The sequence below is a fragment of the Cygnus atratus genome, chromosome 26 (assembly GCF_013377495.2).
Source record: "Cygnus atratus isolate AKBS03 ecotype Queensland, Australia chromosome 26, CAtr_DNAZoo_HiC_assembly, whole genome shotgun sequence".
In the NCBI taxonomy this organism is placed as follows: domain Eukaryota; kingdom Metazoa; phylum Chordata; class Aves; order Anseriformes; family Anatidae; genus Cygnus; species Cygnus atratus.
The window spans coordinates 191,495-213,803 of NC_066387.1; the positions used below are offsets into that span (position 1 = coordinate 191,495).

Consider the following 22,309-nt stretch of genomic DNA (forward strand, 5'->3'; position numbering starts at 1 on the left):
CGGTCGGGGCCGTGTGTCCGCAGCCCCCGCCCAGGCCCCTCAAGTTCTCGGTCCCGGAGACCTGCGAGCGGCTCAAGGAGGAGTTCCGGCTCCTGCAGGCGCAGTGCCACAGGTCGGGGGGCGGCGGGGGGGTCCCGGGCTGGAGGGGTCCCCAGGGGGAGCCCCCCTCGGTTTCCGCCGCTCGAGCTCGGTTTGGGGGCGCGCAGGGGACGGCGGCGGCGGCGCGGGGGGAGCGGGGCGCGGGGGGGGCGGAGCGGGGCGCGGGGGGGGCGGAGCGGGGGCCCCTCGGGCAGCCCCGCCGCGGGTTGGGGTCCCCGGGGCAGCGCCACCGGGGGGGGCGTTCGGCGGGGCCGGGGGGAGGCGGGAGCGGCGCGGAGCTCCCCGAGCCCGGGCAGGGGAGCGGGGGGCGGGGGCTGGGGGCTCGTGAGCGAGGCCGCGGCCCCTCTCCGCAGCCTGAAGCTGGAATGCGAGAAGTTGGTGAGCGAGAAGACGGAGATGCAGCGGCACTATATCATGGTGAGCTCCCCGCTCGCCCCCTGCCCCCCAAAGCACCCCCGATGCCGCTCGGAGGCTGCCCGGGGGGGGCAGGGGCTTCCCCGAGCCCCCCCTGCCGGGGGCGCCTCGCTGGGGCTCTCCTGGGTGCTGGCCCCGGGGCACAGGGGCCAGGCAGGAGTCGGTCACAATTCCTCGCGGCAGCTGGCTGCTCTGCCGTAGCTGCTGCCGCTGCGTGCTGCCTGAGCCCAGGAGCCGTGCCAGGGGGTTCATTTCTTTTCTTTATTTATTTTTTTCCTTTCTGGGCTTTTGCGAGACCTCTGTTCTGCCTCTCCCAAGGAGGGGTGCTGGGAGCAATACCCTGGGGCTGGGGCTCTGGGGCTCTGAGCTGCGTGGCACGACCCTGGAGCTGGTGGACCCTGGCACCGGCCGTGGGCACCGTGGGCTGGAGGTGGCTGTGGGAAGGAAGGGAAGAGGATGGGAGCTGCGGGACAGAGCAGCATTCCCTCTCCTTCAGCACCTGGCACAACTGGCCCCTCTGGTGAAACCCGCCTCATCCCATCCCAAAGGCATGGGGACCTAGACCCTAGCCCCCTGCCTGGGCGATGACAGCCCCGTCACTGGGGCCGGGGTGCCCGCACGGGGGGAGCTGCATTGGGGTGGCTGCACCGGGCTCACGGCGCAGCAAGGGTGGGCGGCGATGGCTGGCTGCGGGGCCGCGGGGAGCTGGGACCACCGGTGGCAGTGGGGAGCTGGGCTGGGGAAGCAGGGCCGGGCGGTGGGCCGGCAGCCCCAGGCAGCTCCTGAGCTGGCTCTGCTGTGATTTTGCTTTCAGTACTACGAGATGTCCTACGGGCTGAACATCGAGATGCACAAGCAGGTAAGCGGGGAGGAGAGCAGGAGCAGGGGGAGAGGCTGCCAGGAGCATGGTGACTGCCCTGTCCCCGCAGCGGCACGGGGCATGGCACAGCTCTGAGCAAGGGTCTGGCCTGCAGAGGGGTTCAGCGCTGTCAGGTCGTGCAGCGCTGAGTTCTGCAGGTGCCTTGGGACGGGGCTTGCTCCCCACCATCCCAAAGCACTTCTGAAAGCGTGGCTGTGGATCCCAAATCCCCGTGCAGGCGTCTCCCCGCTGCAGCTTCCTGGGGCCCCAGGCTCAGGAGGGAGCGTGGAGGAAGCAGCAAGAACTGGAGCTCAGAGGCAAATGGATTGTCTGTCTTTTCTCTTTTTTTTTTTTTTTTAAATCCCCTTTTCCTTTCTTGAAGCCAGAGGAGTATTTTCACCCTTCCCTGGTTCCCCTTTTGTTCCAGCGTTAATTTGCTTTCCCTCTTCAGATTTATCAATCCAGTCATCACGGGCTCTCTGCCAGGGAAATTAGTTTGGACCAATGCCTGACAAAGTGGCAAGTCAACTGCCATATTCCTCCAGCTGGCTCAGCCCCTCTGAGTTTGCTCCTTTTGTTAGCAGGAAGGCTTGCAGAGCCCTCGAGCACGTTCCTGCTGGCCCCGTGCGCTCCAAGCTCTGGTGGGGCTGGGAGCCAGAGGTGGCCCGGTTGCGTGGGGCCGGTGATGGGGCCATTGGGTGACGAGGGGCCAGGCAGCTGGGGAGGGGGAGCCCCCGCCCTGAGTTGACTCCAGGCCCTGCCTTGGCAGGTGCTGTCTGGAATCGGGGGTCCCTGTCTCCTGGGACCCCTGCTGCAGGGGGGATAAAGGGTGGAGGCCGGAGCAGCAGCTGTGGGGACCTGGGGGTGATCTGGGTGTTGGGGGGCAGCCTGTGCCCTCCCTGGGACGCAGGAAGCCTCGGGGAGCAGCCCGTAAATGTTCCCTTTGTTCTCTGCGGCTTTGTGCCTGGTTTGACCTCTCTGCAAGGCTGTCAGGGATTGTAGGAAACCTGAGATGAGAAAACACTTCAGAGCAGCCAATCCCTCTGCTGGCGAGAGCCAGGCTGGGTTCGTGGGCTGGGCGGGGGGGTCAGGTTTTCCCTGGGAAACATGGCTGGGAGGCCAGGCTGGAGGCTTCGGCCCCTTCCCCAGGAAAGGCTCTTTGCCGTGGGGGGGCTGGGGGCTGCCCTGGCTGCGGAGGGTGCGCCAGGTCCTCCGCACTGCTCTGCTGCTGCCCGCTGGGACGGGGACGGCTGAGGCGCGGGCGGGTGTGCCGGTAATGCCTGTGGGGTCACCTGGAGGGGGGGGGGCTGGAGGGGGGGCCCCGGCGTCGTTGTGTGAATTCTGCGCCCCCCGCTCCCCTCTGGCGTCGAGCCCAGTGCTCGGGGAGAGGAAGCAGGATGCTGATGGCCCAGCGCCAGCGCTGGCGGCTCGGCGCGGCTCTCCCTGCCAGCCTGCGGCAGCCCGCGAAGCCACGCCAGGCTCGGGCTCAGCGCAGCCAGCTGGATGCAAGGGGCCGAGCGCAGACCTCGGCTTGGCCCGGCTCCACGGGCGTTTGGGAGTCGAGTTCCCTCCCGTGTGTCCGGGGGGACCTGGCAGCCTGGGGGGGTCCCGCAGCCCTGGCGGCGGCCCTCCCTTGGCAGCAGCTCGGGAAATCCCGGCAGGGCCGCGCGGGCAGGAGGATTTGCGCAGGGTGGGGAGGGTTCAGCTGCGGGGAGGCAGCGTGTGTCCCTGGGGTGCTTGGCTGCCCCGCTGGGGGGCTGACAGCCCCGTGGCTGCACTGATACCTGCCTCCTCTTTCAGGCAGAGATTGTCAAGAGGCTGAATGCCATCTGCGCGCAGATCGTACCGCTCCTGACGCAGGAGGTGAGCGGGGGGCGTGCACCCAAAGGGTGAACCTGGGCCAGGCCGAGCACGGGTGGGCAGGGAGGGGAAACCGCAGTACCTGGGCTGGAGGGGGAAAGGGGGTCTGCAGAGCCCTGGGGTGGCTGGGCAGGACGTGGGGCCGTGCGGTGCCCCAGCCAGCAGCGCTGAGCGCCCTCCCTCCCCGCGCTCTTCATCCCAGCACCAGCAGCAGGTCCTGCAGGCAGTGGAGAGGGCCAAGCAGGTGACGATGGCAGAGCTCAACAGCATCGTCGGGGTGAGTCGTGCTGCCCGGCTGGCGAGGGAAGGTTCTGTCCTGCTCCAGGCAATGTGCTGTGATGATGGGAGAAGGTCTTTAGTGCTCTGATGAGCCCAGGGCTGGTCTACAGCGGTGGCTGGGGTTTGCTGCTGGGTAGAGAAGAGGGCAGAGAGCCTGCGGGATCATCCCTGGCCACCTGGACCAATGCAGGGGGGAGCCCAGCTTGGGTCCTCTGCTGTGTCTCAGGGATTGTGTCCACGGGGGGGGGACACCTGCGGTGCCCTGGGTGGGAAGGGGCAGGTGCTGTGACCCCGCCGTGCAGCCTGGATGACTGCGCTCCCCACCTGGTCCCCGTGTTGCGCTCATCTCATCGTGCTTCGCATCACCACTCACGCAGAAAGCATGGGGGCACCAGGTGTGTCTGGCACGCGGCTGCCTCCTCCTGGGATCGAGGACCGTTTGCTCTTTCTTTTCCAGCAGCAGCAGCTACAGCACCTCTCCCACCACGTCCACCCCGTCGCACTGACACCGCACCCCTCCAGCGTGCAGCTGCCCAGCCTGGCAGGGGCCAGCAGCGCGGCGGGGCTCCTGGCCCTCTCGGGGGCACTGATGGCACAGTCGCAGCTGGCTGCCAAGGAGGACAGAGTGGCCCAGGATGGGGAGAGCAGAGGTGAGGGGCTGAGCACAGCTGGATTAGCCCTTCCGAGCTTGGCTGAATCCGTGCCGGGCGGACAGCACAGAGGTGCCCGCGTGGGCCGGGAGGAATTCTGCTGCCTGCTCTGCCTCTTCCCCAGGGCTCCCTGATGCTGGCAGCCGTTCCCTGGGGCCAGGAGGAGCGGCAGGCACTGAGTGACAGATCCAGCTAATTAAGTATCTGCAGCCCTGGGAGGCTGGCTCTATTTTTGGCCAAGGGAACAGCTGACTTGCTGTGATGGCTCCCGGGAGCACACGGGGGGCAGCCGTGTGTGCAGCGGGGCTCTGCGCCCATCCACTTGGGGACCTGGGTCCTCCTGCACCCCTGGGTGTTCTTAGTATGAGGGTGCCCCCTCCGAGGGGCAGCTGGGCAGGTGTGAGACCCCTGCCACAGAGAAATCCTTCCTGCTTACACCAGGTAAGTATCCATAGCCCAAAGCGGAGGCTTTACAGGAAAATACATACTACACCTGTAGTAGAGACTGTGGGAGGCAGGGGGCTGCGGGAGGGAATTCAGAACGCACGGCCATGCTGAGAACTTTGTGCTTGGTAAACAGTGCTAATTCCTCGTCCTTCTGGTGCCTCCTCCTATCAGGATCACAAAGTGCTTTACAAACATCATCAATATTTAATCATTGTTAAATCAGTTCTGTGAATGCTACTGGCAGGTCCAGGCCAAGTTACCAGCAACGCGCAGCATTGCTGATGGCTTGTTCCTGAAGTGCTCACTGAGGAGCCAGCGCCGGGGGCTTTGTGGTGGGCGAACAGGCGCGGGGTGAGGTCTGTGGGTGGTGGGGGCTGTGGAGGTTGGGGGTGCACGGCCCCACCACTAACAGCGTCTTTCCCTCTCCTGCTCTGCCTTGCTGGTGCCGACCTGTCCGGCCAATGGTCCTGCTGCTGCACGGGCTGCAGAGCACAGCCCCAGCCGAGTAAGTCATGGCAGCACCTGGAGGGGCACAGAGCCTGTCCTTAGCCCCCCGGAGCTGCTGCCCCGCCCCCAGGGCCTCCCCGGGTCACCACAGGAGGCTGTGGCAGGGCAGCACGCGGTGCCGGGCTTTGAGGCTTGTCTTGTTCCCCCTGTGCCACCCCTCACACCTCCCCTCTGCCGCTCAGAGCGTTTCGGCGTCCCCTCCGGAGAGCCCCCCCGCCGAGGAGCAGACGGGGGGCACAGGGCTGAAGCGGAAACGGGAGGAGAGGGACCCGGCTGGGCATTACGTGAGTGCTGCAGAGCGTGCGTGGGGGTGCAGGGGCATCGCTGCCAGCCCCAGGGTGCAGAAATCCTGCAAGGAGACACGAAAACAGCCAAAAGCCCCAGGGAGATGGCATGGGCAGCCACCTGCAGGGCGGGCTGTCTTGCGGAAGTGACGGGGTGGTGGCAGAACCTGCCTGCTACCTGCAGTGCTGCCAGGCAGAGCCAGAGCTCATCCAGCCTTGCACCCCTGACCGAGCCTTCCTGGGCTTCTCCCCTGTGCAGGATAGCGATGGGGACAAGAGCGACTACAACCTGGTGGTGGACGAGGTAAGCCCAGACTGCTGCAGGTACCGAAGCCTTGCAGGATACCAGTCTCAAGCTCTGAGCGTTGGGTTCGGGACTCTGCTTGCTGAGGTTGGGGCTCATTGGGCTCCTGTGCTGGAGCAGCCGGCCAGGGCGTGCGCCAGCCCTGGTGTGATGCGTTCCTGCCAGCCGAGGCTGGTTCTGAGCGCGGTGCTGGGGGCTGACTGCTGTGCCAGCCAGAGCTTGGCTTTGCCAGCTGCAGACTTGGCTCTGCTTCGCAGCCTCTCAGCGCCTCTCCTGCAGCATCCTGCGGTAGGCCGGGGCGGGCGCCCCAGGGACCTGGGCTCGCTGCTCACGCACGTGGTGGTGAGAGCAGGGACGCGCTGAGGGGTCTTGGGAGGAGGTGGTGCAGTCCGGCTGCCAGGCCCTTCTGGTGCAGCCTTCCCCAGCCACCCAGGCAGGTACACCAGTGCTTCAGCCCAGCCCTGATATTCTTGGCAGAGGTGATGTTTTTGGGGACATCCCTTTTCCTTCCAGGGAGGACTGGGGAGGGACAGCACATGTTTTTTTTCCTCCTGTCACTTCCCAAGAAAATACAAGCTCTGGAAGGAACATCAGCTGGGATTTCTGCAGAAAATGGCACATTAAAAACTGCTCAGTGGTGTAATTGCAGTGATAAAAATCACAGCCCTAATTGAATGGTTATAGGAGTGCAAGAGCTGACGGGCGGGGCGGCCTTGCCTCTGAAGCTGCTCCTGTCTGCCCTCCCGCACAGAGGGGCTGCAGTTCCCGCTCCCCGAAGACCCCTTCTCTCCCCAGGACCCCTGCTCCGAGCCCAGCAGCCCCAGTCGTGCACCCAGCAGCCAGCTCCCGCCAGCCCAGGACATGCCCAAGAGCCCTGCCTCCGGCGGTGCCTCCGGTGCCTCCAGCCGGAGCGTGACCCCCCTGCGGCTTCGGGACCGGGGGCTGGTAAGGGGCAGCGCCAGGGCGCTGTGGGCCGTGGGGCACCAGGGCTCATGATAGGGAAGGGGTTGCTCTGGCGTGCTCAATACTGAGCGTCCAGCACTTGAGGGCAGAGGTCGGTGCCGGCGGGAGAGGTTAATCGTCTGCTAGGCGAGGGCCCAGCTCTGCAGGTATTTTCCATCTGGCTGCCTGCAGGATTCCCCAGAGCTGCTCTGAGCAATTGATTTTTTTATTATTATTTTTTTCTCTCCCCTTCCTCCTCACCAAGCACCGGCCCAATTCTCAGATTGAAACATCAGCGAGGGGGAGGGCCAGCTCTGTCACCCTCGGCCCTCCTGGCCGCCGCAGGGAGCCCGAAGCGATTCGTCCTTGCCAGCCCTGGGGTCAGGAGCCGGCTGTGGGCGCGGGGAGCAGCGAGCGGCTGCTCCCCAGGACAATCGGATTACAGCAGACAAAGCGCCCTGAGCAATCTGCCAGCACAGCACGCAGCTTTGCTCTGTTATTAATTTTTTTTTCTTTTGCTGGTGTCGACAAAATCCCCAGGCAGAAAAAGAAGAAGAAATAGGAGAGGCAAGAAAAAAGAGAGGACTGAACAGGCTGTGGGGATGGGAGAGGCTGGTCACTCCCAAGCAGTCCCTGGCCCTGCCACTGGGCTGGGCCCCCCCAGGCAAGGGCACTGTCCTGTGGGGAGCAGCAGAGCCGTGCCCAAAGGGCCCCTTCCCGCAGAGGCTTGCTTGGGGCCGTGCTGCCGGCAGCTGAGGCTGCTCCTCCTTTGCCTTGCAGCTGGACCCCCCAGCCTCCACGTCCTCCGTGTCCCCTCCACCCCGCGACACCCTCACGCCTGGCCCGGGGCCTAGCTCGGCTGCGCTCCTCCGGCAGCCTCCAGCCAAGGCGCTGGCCACGGACACCACAGGTGAGTGCCCGGGAGGGCTGGGGCGAGCGGTTTGGCTCCGTGTTATCAAATGCGTGGAACACAGCAAACGTGCGCACTGATGTATTACCACCTCAGTGCCTTCTGAAGCTTTCGGGGCAGGCTCAGACCACACAGAAGGTTTTGTGCCAATGTGGGGAGCTCTTTGCTGTGGGAAGCTGGGGGTCGTCTGACAGGTCATCAATTTGGTGGTGCTGCAGGAAGCTACATGCGTGCTTGTCCAGGTCCAGGCTGCAGTGGGGATGCAGGAAGCAAGGACGTGGCCGGGGCCTCATGCTGGCAAGGCTCGGGTAGGGCCAAAGATGCTGTGAGCAGCTGCCACCTCCTGAAAGCACAAGGACAGGGGTTCAGCAGTGGTGGTGGCTGATCCTGAACCGGTCACGCTCCCTCCTCCTGCCTCACTTTCCTTCAGGACGTTTCGGGAGGAGGAGGGCTGAGGCCTGGGGGAGAGCTGGGCCCCTGTCCAGCCAAAGGGCACAGGAGGTGTGAGGAGGAGGACAGATAGCACAGGGGAGGACTAAAGCCAGAGTGGAGATGTTAATCCCTTGACTGGGCTGGAAAATTACAGAGGTTTAGCAAAAATTGACTCAGAATCGATTTCAATAACCCCCAAAGCCCCAGCGGCAGAGACACGGGGGCCTGGCGGGGCTGGCGGTGGGGCGAGGCCGAAGCAGGGCAGCTGGGCTGTGCTGTGGCCCCGGCAGGATGCGTCCCGCTGCTCTCCAGACCCGTGTGCCAGGCCCACGGCTGGTGGAGCTCAGGCGCCGTCCTCCTCCTTGGTCTTTGCTGCCCAGGCCCGAGCCTGCCTTCCTCCTCCTCCTCCTCCTCCTCCTCCTCCAGGGGCACTCCCTGGGCTCAGGGCCGGGCACCCTTTCCTTTGGGCGCTGCTCTCCCTTTGCGGGCTGAGACCAACGGCCGCGTCTCTTCTCCTGCAGCTCTCCGCAGCCCCCTGAGCCTCTCCAGCCCCTTCACCGCCTCCTTTGGGCTGCTGCCCCATGCTGCCCTCAATGGTGAGCTTGCGGCCCCTGGCATGTACGTGGGCATCCACCTCCCGCCGCAGGTCAGCGGCGCCGTCATGTACGGACGCTCGCCGATGGTAAGTTGCCAAGGGCCAGGCCCTTGCTGCTGCTGGTGCTGCTGGCCATGGTGCCTGTCCCCACACAGCTGCAGGGAGCTCATCAGGGGCTGTCCACGGAGATGGGATCCCTGCTTGGGGGGGCTTGGTTTGGGCACTGGAGGCTGCAGCGCCCTCCGAGAAGCCCCCACTGGCCCCGTATGTTTGTGGCTGTGTTCTCAGGAGCCCGCTGCTCAGCCTGTGCCCCCTTGCTTTGTGCAGGTGGCTTTCGAGTCGCACCCTCACCTGAGGGCTTCCACGCTCCCAGCGTCGCTCTCCACTGTCCCTGCAGGGAAGCCGTAAGTGTGGCTGCGGCAGCGAGGGGCAGGCAGGGGTCTCACTGCACAGCTGTGGCCAATGCGTTTGTTTCATTCCAGCTGTTTACTGACAAACAAGGAGCTGGCCGATTACAGCTGGTTGCAGCCCCTGTTAGCCAGACCGCTGCAGGTGCCCTCTGCACAGTGGGAGCGTGGCTGAGGGGAGAGTGCAGCTCCTGCACCCTGGCTGCCGTCAGGGATTGCTCACTTCTCCCATCTGTCCCCTTGCAGCGCCTACTCCTTCTACGTCGGCACCGATGGGCAGATGCAGCCAGTGCCGTTCCCCCCTGACGCCCTCCTGGGCTCCGGCATCCCCCGGCACGCGCGGCAGCTCCACACCCTGGCCCACGGCGAGGTGGTCTGCGCCGTCACCATCAGCAGCTCCACGCAGCATGTCTACACCGGGGGCAAGGGCTGCGTGAAGGTGTGGGACGTGGGGCAGCCGGGCACCAAGACGGCCGTGGCTCAGCTGGACTGCTTGGTACGGGGGGCAGCAAGTGTTTTTTTTTTTTGTGGGGGGTGGGAGGGAATGCGCCCCTGTTAGCATGGAGGGGATTCGGTCCCACCATGGCTGTGATGCTGCACCCATCGGCTCCTTCTTTGCTTGCTGGTCCCTGTGCTCGCCATCCAGAACCGTGACAACTACATCCGCTCCTGCAAGCTGCTCCCCGACGGCCGAAGCCTGATCGTGGGGGGGGAGGCCAGCACCCTGTCCATCTGGGACCTGGCGGCCCCCACGCCCCGCATCAAGGCTGAGCTCACCTCCTCCGCCCCCGCCTGCTACGCCCTGGCCATCAGCCCCGATGCCAAAGTCTGCTTCTCCTGCTGCAGCGACGGCAACATCGTGGTGTGGGACCTGCAGAACCAGACCATGGTGAGGTGCGTGGGGGTCTGAGGCACAAGGAGAGGTCGGTGAGGGAGATGATGGTTTCTGGGAGGCTGGGGAGCAGACAGACAGCCCTAACAGCAGCAGACTCGCACCATTTCCCCCACTACCCCCAGGCAGTTCCAGGGCCACACGGATGGTGCCAGCTGCATCGACATCTCTAACTATGGCACCAAGCTGTGGACGGGGGGGCTGGACAACACGGTACGGTGCTGGGACCTGCGGGAAGGGCGGCAGCTGCAGCAGCACGACTTCAGCTCCCAGGTAGGGACAGGGGCTGGATGAGCCCTGGGGGGCCGGGCCCTGCCACCCCCTGACCCCCTCTGCTCCCAGATCTTCTCCTTGGGGCACTGCCCAACGGGCGAGTGGCTGGCTGTGGGCATGGAGAGCAGCAACGTGGAGATCCTGCATGTGAGCAAGCCCGACAAGTACCAGCTGCACCTCCACGAGAGCTGTGTTCTCGCCCTCAAGTTCGCTGCCTGTGGTAGGTGCCTGCGTGGGCTGGGGGCTGGTTATTGCAGGCCCAGAGCCGATGGGTCCCTGCAGATCCACTCCCCCAGAAGACCTTGCTCTGTGTCCTGTCCTAGGGAAGTGGTTTGTGAGCACGGGGAAGGACAACCTGCTTAACGCCTGGCGCACACCCTATGGTGCTAGCATCTTCCAGGTGAGCTGGAGGGGGGGGTCTTCACCCCTTCTTCCCCCACCCTGTGTCCCTCATCGCTGCTTCCTCTTCCCAGTCCAAAGAGTCCTCCTCCGTGCTGAGCTGTGACATCTCTGTCAATGACAAATTCATTGTCACGGGCTCTGGCGACAAGAAGGCCACGGTGTATGAGGTGGTGTACTAAGGGCCCAGCTGCTGCTGGCGCTCTGCTCCCTGGGACTGAGCCCCAAAACGGCCCTGCGCCTGGGCAGCCTGGATGCAGCATGAGCTGCTCTGCAGCCCTCCTTCTCCCCTCTCTTTCAGCAGCCAAACCCCAGCTGGGGCAGAAGGGGGGGGGGGGGGGGGGGGGGGGGGTGACAAAGCAGAGGGCACAGGGCTGCAGCATGAAGGGGGGGGCTGAGCATGAGGGCTCCAGCCCCCTCCCCCCCCCCCCCCCCCCCCCCCCCCCCCCCCCCCCCCCAACACGGGGGATATGGCAGGGGCAGGTCCAGCTGCCTGCCCTGGAGGCCCAGGGGAAGGGAGAAAGGCCAGAGCTTGGTGTTGCTCCCCTGTTACTGCTACTGATTTAACAGCACCGATTTTCTGCTGCAGAACCAGCTGTAAATTATCAGTAAAGCGATGTATTTAACAGTATTTTCACTTTCTTACTAATAAAAAGGAACAAAAGCAGTGTTAGTCTGGGTGCAGTGGGCTGAGTGCCACTCAACAGCTGATAAAGCAGGGGGGGGGGGAACACAGCCGCAGTCTGATCCTTGTTCCTCACCCCAGCAGGAGCTGCTTGGGCGGGGGGGGGGGGGGGGGGGGGCTGTAAAGCTCCCACAGCAGCCTGGACCTGGGGCCACAGCCAAAAGCCCCCAGTCCTGCTGCCCCTGCCCACAGCAGGCTTGGTGTGACAGAGCTGCTTCGCTCAGCCCCACCAGCTCCCACCTTGAACCCCCTGCTTCCTCTGCAACCTGTGCTTGCCTCCAGCACCAGCCTCACCCCCTGGGGTGGTGCCTTACGGAGCTGCCCCCCCCCCCCCCCCCCCCCCCCAAACCCCCGATGAGGCATGGTGATGCTGTTTTGTCTGTTTTTATTATTAAATACACTTGAGGAGGCTCATGGAGATAAGGATGGAGCACATCCTCCGCTGCATGGCCCAGAGCCTTAACAACAACAAAAAAGTTACATTAAAAAAAAGACCCCTTGCCCCCACCCCCAGTCCAGACTTAGAAACAACCCAACAACTAAAGACCCAAACGAGAAGAAAGTCCCCAGGAAGGTCCCTGCAAGCAGCAGCTGCCTCCCAGCCCTGCCTGGCTGCGGGGTCCCCTCCGCCCCTTGCTGCCTGCTCCAGCCCTGGGCTGCCAGCTCCCGGGAGGGCAGCGTCCATCCGTCAGCCCCCGCGGCCGTCTGTCCGTCTGCTCCCGTGGAGTGGCCCCCTCCCAGCGGCTGTCCCCTCTCCAGTGCTCAGTAAATGACCTCGTAGACCGTAGCTTTCTTGTCCCCTGAGCCAGTCACGATGAACTGGTCGTCGGTGGAGACGTCGCAGCTGAGGACGGAGGAGGTTTCCTTGGACTGCAGAGAGGGGGGTATGAGCTGCGGCCCCAGAGCAAGCTCCCCCACCCCATGGGGGCCCTGGAGGGAATAAGCTTGGCTAGGGGTCAGTTCACAGCTTTAGGAGCCCCAGGGCCACCCCCCGTCCCCCTGTGCAGCTGATCCTGCCCACCTGGAAGATGCTGGCGCCATAGGGGGTGCGCCAGGCGTTGAGCAGGTTGTCCTTCCCCGTGCTCACGAACCACTTCCCTGCAGGAGGCACACAAGGGACGCAAGGGCAGCATGTCACCAAACCGTCCCTGGCTCAGGTCCCAAAGTTGAACCCAAGGAGGGGACAAAGTGGCAGTGTCTCAGCCCCCTGAGGAACGACTCACAGTGTTGGAGGACACAAACTGGGGGGGGGGGGGGGGGGGGGGGGGCAGCCGGACAACACCACAGACCCAGGTCCATCGCTCACAGCCCTAGGGCCACCACAGGAGCTGGGAGCAGGCACCTACCGCAGGCAGCGAACTTGAGGGAGAGAACACAGCTCTCGTGGAGGTGCAGCTGGTACTTGTCGGGCTTGCTCACATGCAGGATCTCCACGTTGCTGCTCTCCATGCCCACAGCCAGCCACTCGCCCGTTGGGCAGTGCCCCAAGGAGAAGATCTGGGAGCAGAGGGGTCAGGGGGTGGCAGGGCCCAGCCCCCCAGGGCTCATCCAGCCCCTGTCCCTACCTGGGAGCTGAAGTCGTGCTGCTGCAGCTGCCGCCCTTCCCGCAGGTCCCAGCACCGTACCGTGTTGTCCAGCCCCCCCGTCCACAGCTTGGTGCCATCGTTGGAGATGTCGATGCAGCTGGCACCATCCGTGTGGCCCTGGAACTGCCTGGGAGGGCAGACACAGAGCAGGCCAGCGCACCACCATCAGGGTTGCCCCTCCTGTGGCCTGGGGCGTGCTCAGTGCCCCCTGCCCATGCAGGCACGCACCTGACCAGGGTCTGGTTCTGCAGGTCCCACACCACGATGTTGCCGTCGCTGCAGCAGGAGAAGCAGACTTTGGCATCGGGGCTGATGGCCAGGGCGTAGCAGGCGGGGGCGGAGGAGGTGAGCTCAGCCTTGATGCGGGGCGTGGGGGCCGCCAGGTCCCAGATGGACAGGGTGCTGGCCTCCCCCCCCACGATCAGGCTTCGGCCGTCGGGGAGCAGCTTGCAGGAGCGGATGTAGTTGTCACGGTTCTGGGGTGCAGGGAGGACCCCGTTAGCCCCTTCCCCTGCTGCCTTTCTGCACCCACCTTACCCTGCCTGCTCCCTTCCCCCAGGGCAGCAGGGCTGGGCAGGGGCAGCCCCACAGTCCCCATTTCCCCTGCCCTGAGCAGCGTGGGGCTGCAACTGTTCCATGCATGCAGGGGGATGCCCCTGCCCCACCCCTGCCTGCCCCCCCTGCCCTCCCCCCACTCCTCCAGCCCATTCCAACCCCACTACTGAAAGCAGCCATGGGGCAAGACCGCAGCAGCCCCAGGCTCTGAGCACTACACTGTCCCCGCTCCCTCTTTCTGCGGCTCTGCTGCAGCTTGAGTTGGTGAGGTCAGTTCCTTGTACATGCATCTGCATCCTCTTGGTGAGCACCGTCCAGGAATATTTGTCAGGCTGCCCAGGCCCCGAGGCCAGAGGAGAGGAGGACGTGTGCTGGGGCCGTTCGAAGCAGGCCCAGGGGCTCCACTTCCAGCAGCCCGTTCAGAATAAACTCAAAGAACACAGATTAAAAAAATGCTCTCGGGTGAGAGCTGTGGCTCCAGTGAAGCCCTGCAAGAGCCAGGGCAGAGGCAGGGGATGAAACTGGCCCAGCCTCATGCCCGGCCAGGCGCTGCCCACGGAGCTCCTGCCTGCAGCCCTTCGGTGCAAGGCCCCAGGGGCTGGAGGGGGTCAAAGAAGTTGGAGCAGCACACGGGCACCACAGAGCCACCCTCCCTCGCTGCAGCCCCACACCACCTCCACCCAAGAAACTGAGATTTTTGTCAAAGCCGTGCCACAGCTGTCACGTCCCTGCCCTGGAGCACACGGCAGCAGCCCCCAAAGGGATGCGGCTGCCGCCCGCTCTCCCAGGACCCGTCCCCTGCATGCCAGGGCCCCCAGTGCCCCCCGTACCAAGCAGTCCAGCTGAGCCACGGCCGTCTTGGTGCCCGGCTGCCCCACGTCCCACACCTTCACGCAGCCCTTGCCCCCGGTGTAGACGTGGCGCGTGGAGTTGCTGATGGTGACGGCGCAGACCACCTCACCGTGGGCCAGGGTGTGGAGCTGCCGCGCGTGCCGGGGGATGCCGGAGCCCAGGAGGGCGTCAGGGGGGAACGGCACTGGCTGCATCTGCCCGTCGGCGCTGACATGGAAGGAGTAGGCACTGCAAGGGCACAAGAGTAGTGACAAGGTGAGGCTCCTGCACCGAGCGCAGCCGGCGCTGCACCGGACCCAGGGTGCCTGGCCCATGAACACTGTTTGAGGACAGATCTGCAAGCGGAGCGGTATCAGTGGCCTCTGAGCACCTAGGAATGGGTGCTCCCAGGGGGCTGCACTCCCATCGGTACGTGCCCCCTGCCCAGCAGGACACCCTGATCTCCCATCACCGCCCAGTCTGAGACCACTTACGGCTTCCCCGATGTCCCCACTTGCATGCCGGCTGCCAGCCCCGGGACGCGCATGTGTGGGTGCGGGTCGTAGCCAACCTGGAGGGGACACGGGGTGAGAGCAGCTCCCAGCCCACGGCCCCACGCCCCACGGGGAGGGGGCTCACGCACCAGGGGGGACCGCCCGTAGCTGCCAGCTCCCACGGCAGCTGCGGTCCCGTTGAGCTGTGGGGACACGAGGTGGAGGCTGGCATAGGCGCCGGCCCCAGCCATGTCCCCGTTGACAGCGGGGTGAGCCATGCCGAAGGTGGCAGAGTAGGGGCTCTGCACTCCCAGCGGGGTCCTCAGGCCCAGGGCTGTGAGGGGAGAGGCGGCACGATGGGACAGGGTCACAGAGCAGGGCCCAGTCCCGCGGGACTGTGGCTCGGTGCCGCTCGCAGGCGCTGCCCAGGCAGGGCTCACCCAGGGGGTCCACAGGGGCCTTGGGGGCAGCGGGGCGGAACTGCTGGGCACCGCTGGAGCCTGGGGTCATGGCATCGCCCTGGGACGTGGGGGTGCTGGACTTGAGGCTGGGTGTCCCTGCCTTCTCCACCTGCCAGAGCAGACCGGGGGGGTCACACAGGACCCTCCTCCTGCTGGAGGCAGGGCTCCTGAGGCCCCCAGCGAGCTGGTCCCTGGTCCCCAGCCCTGAACCCAGCAGTGCTGCAGGGGACATGGGATGGGGGTCCAACGGGACAGGGGTCCAACAGGGCAGGGCCCCTCCCCATCCCCCCAAGCATCACCTCGCACCCCTGTGGGTTTAGGGCAGCAGATGGCCGAACCCTGGGTGGTGGGGAAGCGAGCACCGAGGGAATCAGTGCACGTACCGTGGGCACATCCTTGCTGCGGGACGGGGACGTGCTGCTCGAGGAGGCCATGGAGGTCGGGCTGAGCGGCACAGCCTCTTTCCTCCCCAGTGGCAGCTTTTCCACCCCGTTCTCGCGGGACGAGTAGGAGTGGACGCTGTGCGGGGATGAAGGGTCCTGGGCAGGGGTAGGGGGAGATGAGCAGAGCAGGGACGGCCCCAGCCATGCATCAGCAGCGAGCTGGCAGCTGGGAGCCTGGACCCAGGGGCTACCACCACCACCGCCGCCCCGTGTGCCTCCCTCCCTTCATCCATAACGTCCCCGTACCCCCACCCCGGGCATGGGGGCGGACAGCACCCACGGACCCCAGCACCACGTGCACTGACCTCATCTACCACCAGGTTGTCTTCGCTTTTGTCCGCGTCACTGCCCTGAAACACAGGGAAAGGTCGGAGCCGAATGGGCTGGGGCTGCCCCACCTGGAACAGCTCAGGGGCCCAGGCAGCTCCTCCCAGCCTCGCAAAGGGGGGCCGGGGATGTGCCGAGCCCCCCGCCCCTTCCCCGCACTCACGTAGTCTGTCACAAAGTCCTTCTCCTCCACCTTCCTCTTCTTGCTGTTGCTCAGGTACTCGGAGATGGCTCGCGCCCGCTCCCCGTTGGGCAGCGCCAGGGAGCTCTGGGCAGGGGGAGCCGTGTTAGGGGCTGGGGGACAGCGCTAGGGGCTGGGGGATGGCACTAGGGGCTGGGGGGGGGGGGCAGCGCTTTGCTCTCAGAGAGCCAGCACCATGTGGGGCTCCCAGCACACAGGGTCCTGGCGCAGCCTCCACGCCAGCAGACAAAGAAGCAAGGACGGGGACGCTGCTCGGGGCTCTGTGACACCGGGAAAGGGCCCCCAGGGACCCCGGCACCACCCCCCAGGGACCCGTCCCCAGCAGCGCCCGCACGGCGGGAGGGAAGTGGCTGCGAAAGACACTTACGGGCCCCGGGTCCCGCTCTGTCTCCATGGCGACACGGCCGAGCAGCAGGACCAGAAGGGAAGCAGGGACACGGCTGTGCCGCCGCACGGCACCCGCTGCTCCCACGGGTGCCGGGGCCTTCAGCCCAGCCCCAGGGCACCGGCACCACCGCAGCGGGGATGAGCCTGGCCCAGCCCTCCCCAGCACCCCCGGGAGGTGCCTCTTGGCCGGGACATCTCGCACCAACCCCCCCGGCCCCCCAAGCATAGCAGGGCCCCCCCACCCCGGCTCCATCCTGCCGCTCACCCCGGTGCTCAGTGTCGTGGACTCCACGGTCGTCTTTGGCGAGGAGCTGAGCCTGGGCCCCCAGCGCCCCCGAGAGCGCCAGAAGCCCGGAAGCGCTCCCAAGGCCAGTGAGGCCGGCGGGCTGCATGCCAGAGGGGTGGGGGGTCAGCGGGATGGGGGGCACGTGGTGCGAGAGGTGCTGGGTCTGGAGCTGGTGCTGGAGGGGGGCAGCAGGAAAGAGCAGAGACAAAGGGCCCAGGTCAGGACAGCGGCCAGCAGGGGTTGGGGGCTGAAGGGGGTCAGGCTTCCGGGGCATCCCCAGCCCACCGGGGGGTCATTACATCCCACCTTCTGCCACCTCCCCCCCTGGGACTGGGGTCACCTGCCCCAAGACCCCCCCATATCCCTGCCAACACGGCCTCAAGGGAATGAGGGACAGGCAGGGATGGTGGCAGCCCCCCACGCCCACCCAGGGCCGCAGGACACGGCATCGCACCCACGCCCTGCTATCCCATCGCCGTATCAGCAGCAGTGTCTCTGGGGGCACAGCTGCACCCCTGGCCCCCTTCCCACTGACAGAGCCCCCCCACACCACCTTGGCTGGGCCCCCCCAACTCAGCTACGGGCAGGGGGCAGGACGGGTCTGCAGCCCTGGGCCGGTGCCAGCTCAGGAGGCGCCGTCACCTGCAGGAGCCCAGCACCCTCCTGGTCAGGGGTGGGGGCAGAGGGTCAACGTACCCCGATGGCCGCGTTCAGGTCGGTCATAGTCACCTGCTTCGCACGCTCCACAGCCTGGACCACTTGCTGCTGGTGCTGGCAGGGAGAGAGGAGTGAGTCTGCACTGGGCAGCCGGCTCAGCTACCCGGGGAACTGGGAGAAGCAGCCCGAGGGACGGGGCTGCAGGAGGGCTCACCCACCTCCTGAGACAGGAACGGGATGAGCTGGGCGCAGATCACATTTAGCCGCTTCGCTATCTCCGTCTGCAAGGAGTCGGGGGGGGGGGGGGGCACCGTCAGAGCGGGGGCAGGGCTGAAAGGCCACCGGAGCCCCCTCCCACCAAGGGCCCCACTGGCTCCCCAGAGCCGAAACACCCTGGGCAGGACCAGGGAAGCTTCCTAACATCACCACCTCCAAAAGCAGGAGCCCAGCACCCTGCACCCCCTGTCCCAAAGCCCTGGGATGGATCTGACCTCCTCCAGCCCCCAGGAAAGGCCGGGAGGCCAAGCTCTGCTGGGGCATGGTGCCCCACTGCCCACAGTCAGCAGCAGAGCAGCCCCGGCTGTCCTCCAGCCCAGCAGCAGGGCACAAAGCGCAGGGGTGCGTCGTGAACCCTCGCGTCTGCCTTGCCAGGAGCACTGGGGATGCCCTGACGTGGGGCTCCAGGTATGGGGCTGCCCCCAGCAGCGCCCTACCCAGAACAGGGGGACCCCGATGGGGAGGAAGGGAGCGCTGTGGGGCTGAGAGGAGAGGGCCCCATGAGGGGACCAGAAGCTGCAGGGCCCCGGTCAGACCCCAGATCTCTCAACCAGGGACCTTGAGCCCCCAGAGCTGGGGGCGAGGGGGCTGCAGCGCTGCCCAGCCCACACAGGGACACCGAGCCCGGGACACCTTCGTGCCACCCTGCAGCACAGCCACCAACTCATTTCTGCCAGACCCACAGACAGCAGAAACAATCCAGCATCCGCCCTCACTTCCCCTTCCGAGGGAGGAAAAAAGGAGATAGAGAAGAAAGAAAGAGGAGGGGAAAAAAATGGAAAGAAAAAAAAAAAAAGCAAGCAAGCAAGGAGATTTGGCAGCCGGCAGTTCTGGGAAGGATTTAGCTCTCTCCTGGGGCCGGCAGTGATGGATTCTCTTCCCTAATGCACTGATGGGCAGCAGCTCCTTGGGGAGAGCTGCCTCCAATTCACTCGCACTCGTTAATGTGCAATTTACTGGCACTTTAACGCTCTCAGCATGAAAAATGATCATGCTGTTTGCAGCCCCCCCAGCCACCAGCACCGTCACCTCCCCTCTGGCTGGTGGTAAGCAAGTCCAAGGCCAGGCACATTCGGGGACGTGGTTTTATAAAAAGCTACAAGCCAGTTCCACACCAAAAACAAAACAACAATAAAAAATTAACATCTCCTGCCCATCCCTGCCTCCAGCATCCCCTGCTGAGCCTGTGGCTGCCTCGAGCACCGTGCCCGTGGAGATGGGCCATCACCTGCAAAATGAGCCCAGAGCCAACCTGCCCCGGCCCGGGCCAGCACCAGGGGACGCAGGGCTGGGCGATGGCAGCACTACCCGGGGACCCCCCTGCTTCTGCCAGCAGAAAGGAGGCAGCCGCTTCCTGGGGGGCTGCAAGCGCTTGGCCCCTGGCCGTTGCGCATCACCAGGCTGGGGGAACGGAGGGCACTGGACCCCCCCCGGGGCTCTGACCCTGGCAGCTCCCACACAGCCCTGCCCCGCGCGATGGCAGCTGGCAGAACACAGCGGTGCGGGGCCTCCTCACGGCCACAACCAGCGGCGGGCAGGCGGCCAGCGGCACCGGGCACCACAGCGAGCACAAGCCCGGCCAGGGGACAGCGGCGGGCGGGAAGGGCATGGCCATGGGTAGACCCGTGGTACTCATGAGATGCCCTCAGTGGGGCCGGCAGCACTGGGCGTGTGAGCACCCGGCACAGCCCCAGCACCCGCAGGAACAGCCCCAGCACTGTGCTGGGGGGCCAGGGGCTGACACCCCCGTGCCAGAGCTGGCTCCCACGCAACAGTTGGCTGGAGCACAGGGCCGGGCAGGGAGAGGGCCGGTGGGAGCATGCCTCATCAGGCTCCTCTGCAGCCTTTTTAAAAATAGATGAGAAGAAGCCTTCTGCCTCTGAGCTCGGGAGCAGCTGGTGGCCCACAGCGTGGCTCCGTGAGAGGGGGTGAAGCAGCAAGGGGACGTGCGGCTCCCAGCCCTCCCCCCGCAGGGCGCTCCTCAGCCCCTGGGGACAACTGGGCACGCGAAGGCAGCGAGCAGAGCTCGTCTCCCTGGCACCAAGCCTACCTGTTTGTGCATCTCGATGTTCAGGCCGTAGGACATCTCGTAGTACTGCCAGGAGAGAAGGCAGCGTCAGCGGGCTCGGGGATGGCGAGTCCTCTCTGGCGCTGGTGCACGAGCTCAGCCCGACGCCACCGGCACTGCCGGGCTCCCCACATGGAGGCGGCTTTCGCCACCCCCTCCACAAGCTGCTGCGGCTCAAACACCACGGCTTGTTTGGGGGGCAAAGACGGTCACAAGTGCAGGAAGCAGGGCGCGGGGCCTGGCCCCACAACCCAAATACGCGGGGGAGCCGAGGCATCCCGGTGCTGCGCGTCCTTTGATGGCTCAGAGGAGAAACCCCCCAGCGGCCTCGCTCCTTTCAGGTGGAGCTCACTAACCATGACATAATGACGCTGGATTTCTGTTTTTTCTGTTGCCAGCTTTTCACATTCTAACTTCAAGCTGTAAAAATAAAGAGAGAGCAGAGAGTGAGCCCCCCGTGCCCCTCCAGCAGGCAAGGGCTCCCGGGCCAGACAGGGCAGAGTCCTCCCCGCACACAGCGTGCTTCAATCTCCTGCTCGCAGATTGAGCCCCTTCTCCCAGCACAGGCCAAGGAAACCACCTGAGGCGGGGGTGGGAAAGAGGCTGGGGAGGAAGAAGCGGTGGGCAGCGAGGGGATCCATGTGTCAGGGAACAACCCACAGGGAGCGTTAGCCCCCCTCCCCGGCATCTGCTTCCCAAATGGAGCGAACTACAAAGCTGAGCTGTGTTTCAACCCTTGCTCCAACTGGCTCTACAGGGAGGGGGCGGCAATCCCACCCGGCAGCGAGGGGAGCAGAGGGACTGGGGCTCCGCTACATGGTGGCTCCGGTGCAGCCCAGGAGCCAGCTGAGCACCCCCCAGCCAGCACCACCCCCGGGGCTTTTGGCAGGAGGAGGCCGGCGAGCACGAGCTTCCCCCTCACGCGGCATCTTCTCCAGCTACCGTGGTGCTGCCTGGCACAACAGCCCCACAGATGCAGGGAGCCTCTCGGTGCCTCCTGCCAGCCATGGAAGCGCCCAGCACCATGGAGAACCGCTGCCTGCCAGCTCCGGGTAAGTGCCCAGCGCCACACTGGCACACGGGCTCTGGCAGCTCTCACCTGTGGTATTGGTTCTGCAGGAACTGGAATTCCTCCTTGATGCGGTCCAAGGTCTCAGGGTACGTCAGCTTCAGGGACTGCGGGGTGGCAGGGATGGTGCCGGCGGCGACAGCGGTGCCTGATGCAGCGGAGGGAGCCTGGAGATGGGCCTGGGCACAGGAGGGGACGGTCAGGGTCACGGCTGCTGGCCCAGGTGCCTGGTGGGGCTGGGACCGGGCTAGCACCCACCAGGCTCGTGAGCCCTGAGGGTCCCTGCACCCTGGGGAAGGGGCTGTCAGCACAGTGGGGATGGTGGCTCCCACAGGAGAAGGCAGAAGGAGTTATTTCAGACAGAAGTAGGCACGGCCAGCCACGAAGGGCAACAGCCTTCCACCTCTTCAGTAATGGTTTGGTCACTGGGCCACGAGAGGAGAATTAACAACCAGTGGTGCGTGAGGTGTGCCTGGGGCAGAGTGCGGCCCGCTCCCACCCCTGCCCTGGCCCAGCAGCAGGGCGCGGGGGCCCCGGGGACCGGGCACTGCCCAGCCCCAGTCGCTTTCTGCCTGCCCCATCCGACTGCCCCGCGTCCGGCCCTGAGCCAGCCCCTAGCGCGTGGCGAAGCTGAACTCCGGGACATGGACGCGGGCTCCGGAGGGATGATGGCCACGAGCACCCTGGGCACCCCGCCGCGGGGACGGGCACCGGGAGTGGGCAGCGGGCAGCCCCGCAGGGTCCCGGCTCCGGAGTGGGCCCGGGGCCACGTGCGCAGCGAGGGCACGAGGCCGGGGCTGCTTGCTCACCGGGGGCCGGTTTTGAGGGAACATCGTTGGCACCGGCTGGGCCCGGGGTTCCTTCCGCCGCTCCGCACCGCAGGTGCGGGCTCAGAACCGGGGCCCGGGACGTTTTCCAGCTCCGGCTCCAGCCCTAGGGGAAGGAAGACACCGGAAAATGACCCCGCGGGGGCGCCGAGCCCGAGCCCGAGCCCGAGCCCCGGCCCCGCCGCGGCCCCGGCCCTGGCCCCCGGCCCCCGCCCCGCCGACCCCGGCCGCGCCGCGCCCCCCGCCCGCATCCCCGCGGGGACCGGGGGGCCCCGGGCTCCTCCCGGCCGCCCACGCCCGCCGAGCGCCCCGCGCCCCCCCGCGCCGCCTCCGGCCCCGCCGCCCCCCGCGCCGCGCAGACAATGGCCCCGCCGCAGGTACGGCCGCGGGGAGGCCCGGCCGCGCCGCCGCCCAGCCTCGAGCGGGGCCGGAGCGCGTCCCGCGGGGGCACGGGGGGCGGGCACGGAGCGGCCCGGCCCGGCCCAGCGGAGACCGAACCGGAGCGGAGCGGGGCGGGGCGGGGCGGGGCGGGGCGGGACGGGACGGGATGGACCGGGACGGGACTCACCGCGCTGCTCGCCCCGGCCCCGGCCGCGCGCCCC

The 22,309-nt window shown here is 66.1% G+C and overlaps 2 protein-coding genes across 7 annotated transcripts; one reads left to right on the forward strand and one right to left on the reverse strand.

Annotated features, from left to right (window-relative positions):
- Nucleotides 1–10,817, forward strand: TLE2 (TLE family member 2, transcriptional corepressor). Of its 2 annotated transcripts, none has more exons than XM_035569966.2 (19): nucleotides 1–112; nucleotides 453–516; nucleotides 1,328–1,372; nucleotides 3,173–3,235; nucleotides 3,435–3,509; nucleotides 3,969–4,161; nucleotides 5,097–5,113; nucleotides 5,298–5,399; nucleotides 5,659–5,703; nucleotides 6,499–6,648; nucleotides 7,426–7,555; nucleotides 8,509–8,669; nucleotides 8,910–8,986; nucleotides 9,236–9,485; nucleotides 9,636–9,883; nucleotides 10,007–10,154; nucleotides 10,224–10,374; nucleotides 10,478–10,554; nucleotides 10,628–10,817. In XM_035569966.2, exons 2-19 carry the CDS (start codon nucleotides 496–498, stop codon nucleotides 10,733–10,735), a joined length of 2,061 nt encoding a protein of 686 aa, XP_035425859.1. In that variant the 5' UTR covers nucleotides 1–112; nucleotides 453–495; the 3' UTR covers nucleotides 10,736–10,817. The 2 variants fall into 2 exon arrangements, with proteins under 2 accessions (XP_035425859.1, XP_035425860.1); XM_035569967.2 differs by having other exon boundaries at nucleotides 3,972–4,161.
- A 789-nt stretch (nucleotides 10,818–11,606) lies between these two features.
- LOC118260060 (transducin-like enhancer protein 1) lies at nucleotides 11,607–22,309 on the reverse strand. 5 transcript variants are annotated; one of them, XM_050715662.1, is made up of 21 exons: nucleotides 22,276–22,308; nucleotides 21,690–21,813; nucleotides 20,911–21,059; nucleotides 20,168–20,231; nucleotides 19,794–19,838; nucleotides 17,686–17,748; nucleotides 17,540–17,581; nucleotides 16,790–16,985; nucleotides 16,505–16,521; nucleotides 16,099–16,203; nucleotides 15,914–15,958; nucleotides 15,549–15,704; nucleotides 15,145–15,274; nucleotides 14,854–15,038; nucleotides 14,705–14,781; nucleotides 14,210–14,459; nucleotides 13,053–13,300; nucleotides 12,804–12,951; nucleotides 12,585–12,735; nucleotides 12,260–12,336; nucleotides 11,607–12,168 (listed from the first exon to the last, which is right to left on the reverse strand). In XM_050715662.1, exons 2-21 carry the CDS (start codon nucleotides 21,711–21,713, stop codon nucleotides 12,001–12,003), a joined length of 2,340 nt encoding a protein of 779 aa, XP_050571619.1. In that variant the 5' UTR covers nucleotides 21,714–21,813; nucleotides 22,276–22,308; the 3' UTR covers nucleotides 11,607–12,000. The 5 variants fall into 5 exon arrangements, with proteins under 5 accessions (XP_050571619.1, XP_035425866.1, XP_050571620.1 ...); XM_035569973.2 differs by having other exon boundaries at nucleotides 17,507–17,581; XM_050715663.1 differs by having other exon boundaries at nucleotides 11,607–12,108; nucleotides 22,276–22,305.

Bases quoted from the DNA above. Each gene is read 5' to 3' on its own strand.
- LOC118260060 (XM_035569973.2), bottom strand. From the start codon at position 21,713: ATGTTCCCTCAAAACCGGCCCCCG. The intron at 17,582-17,685 runs GTGGGTGAGCCC...TCTCCCTGCCAG, and splicing joins TCCCGTTCCTGTCTCAGGAG to CACCAGCAGCAAGTGGTCCA. The intron at 16,986-17,506 runs GTACGTTGACCC...GCCCCCCTCCAG, and splicing joins ACCTGAACGCGGCCATCGGG to CACCAGCTCCAGACCCAGCA.
- TLE2 (XM_035569966.2), top strand. From the start codon at position 496: ATGCAGCGGCACTATATCATG. The intron at 7,556-8,508 runs GTGAGTGCCCGG...CTTCTCCTGCAG, and splicing joins GCTGGCCACGGACACCACAG to CTCTCCGCAGCCCCCTGAGC. The intron at 10,375-10,477 runs GTAGGTGCCTGC...GTCCTGTCCTAG, and splicing joins CCTCAAGTTCGCTGCCTGTG to GGAAGTGGTTTGTGAGCACG.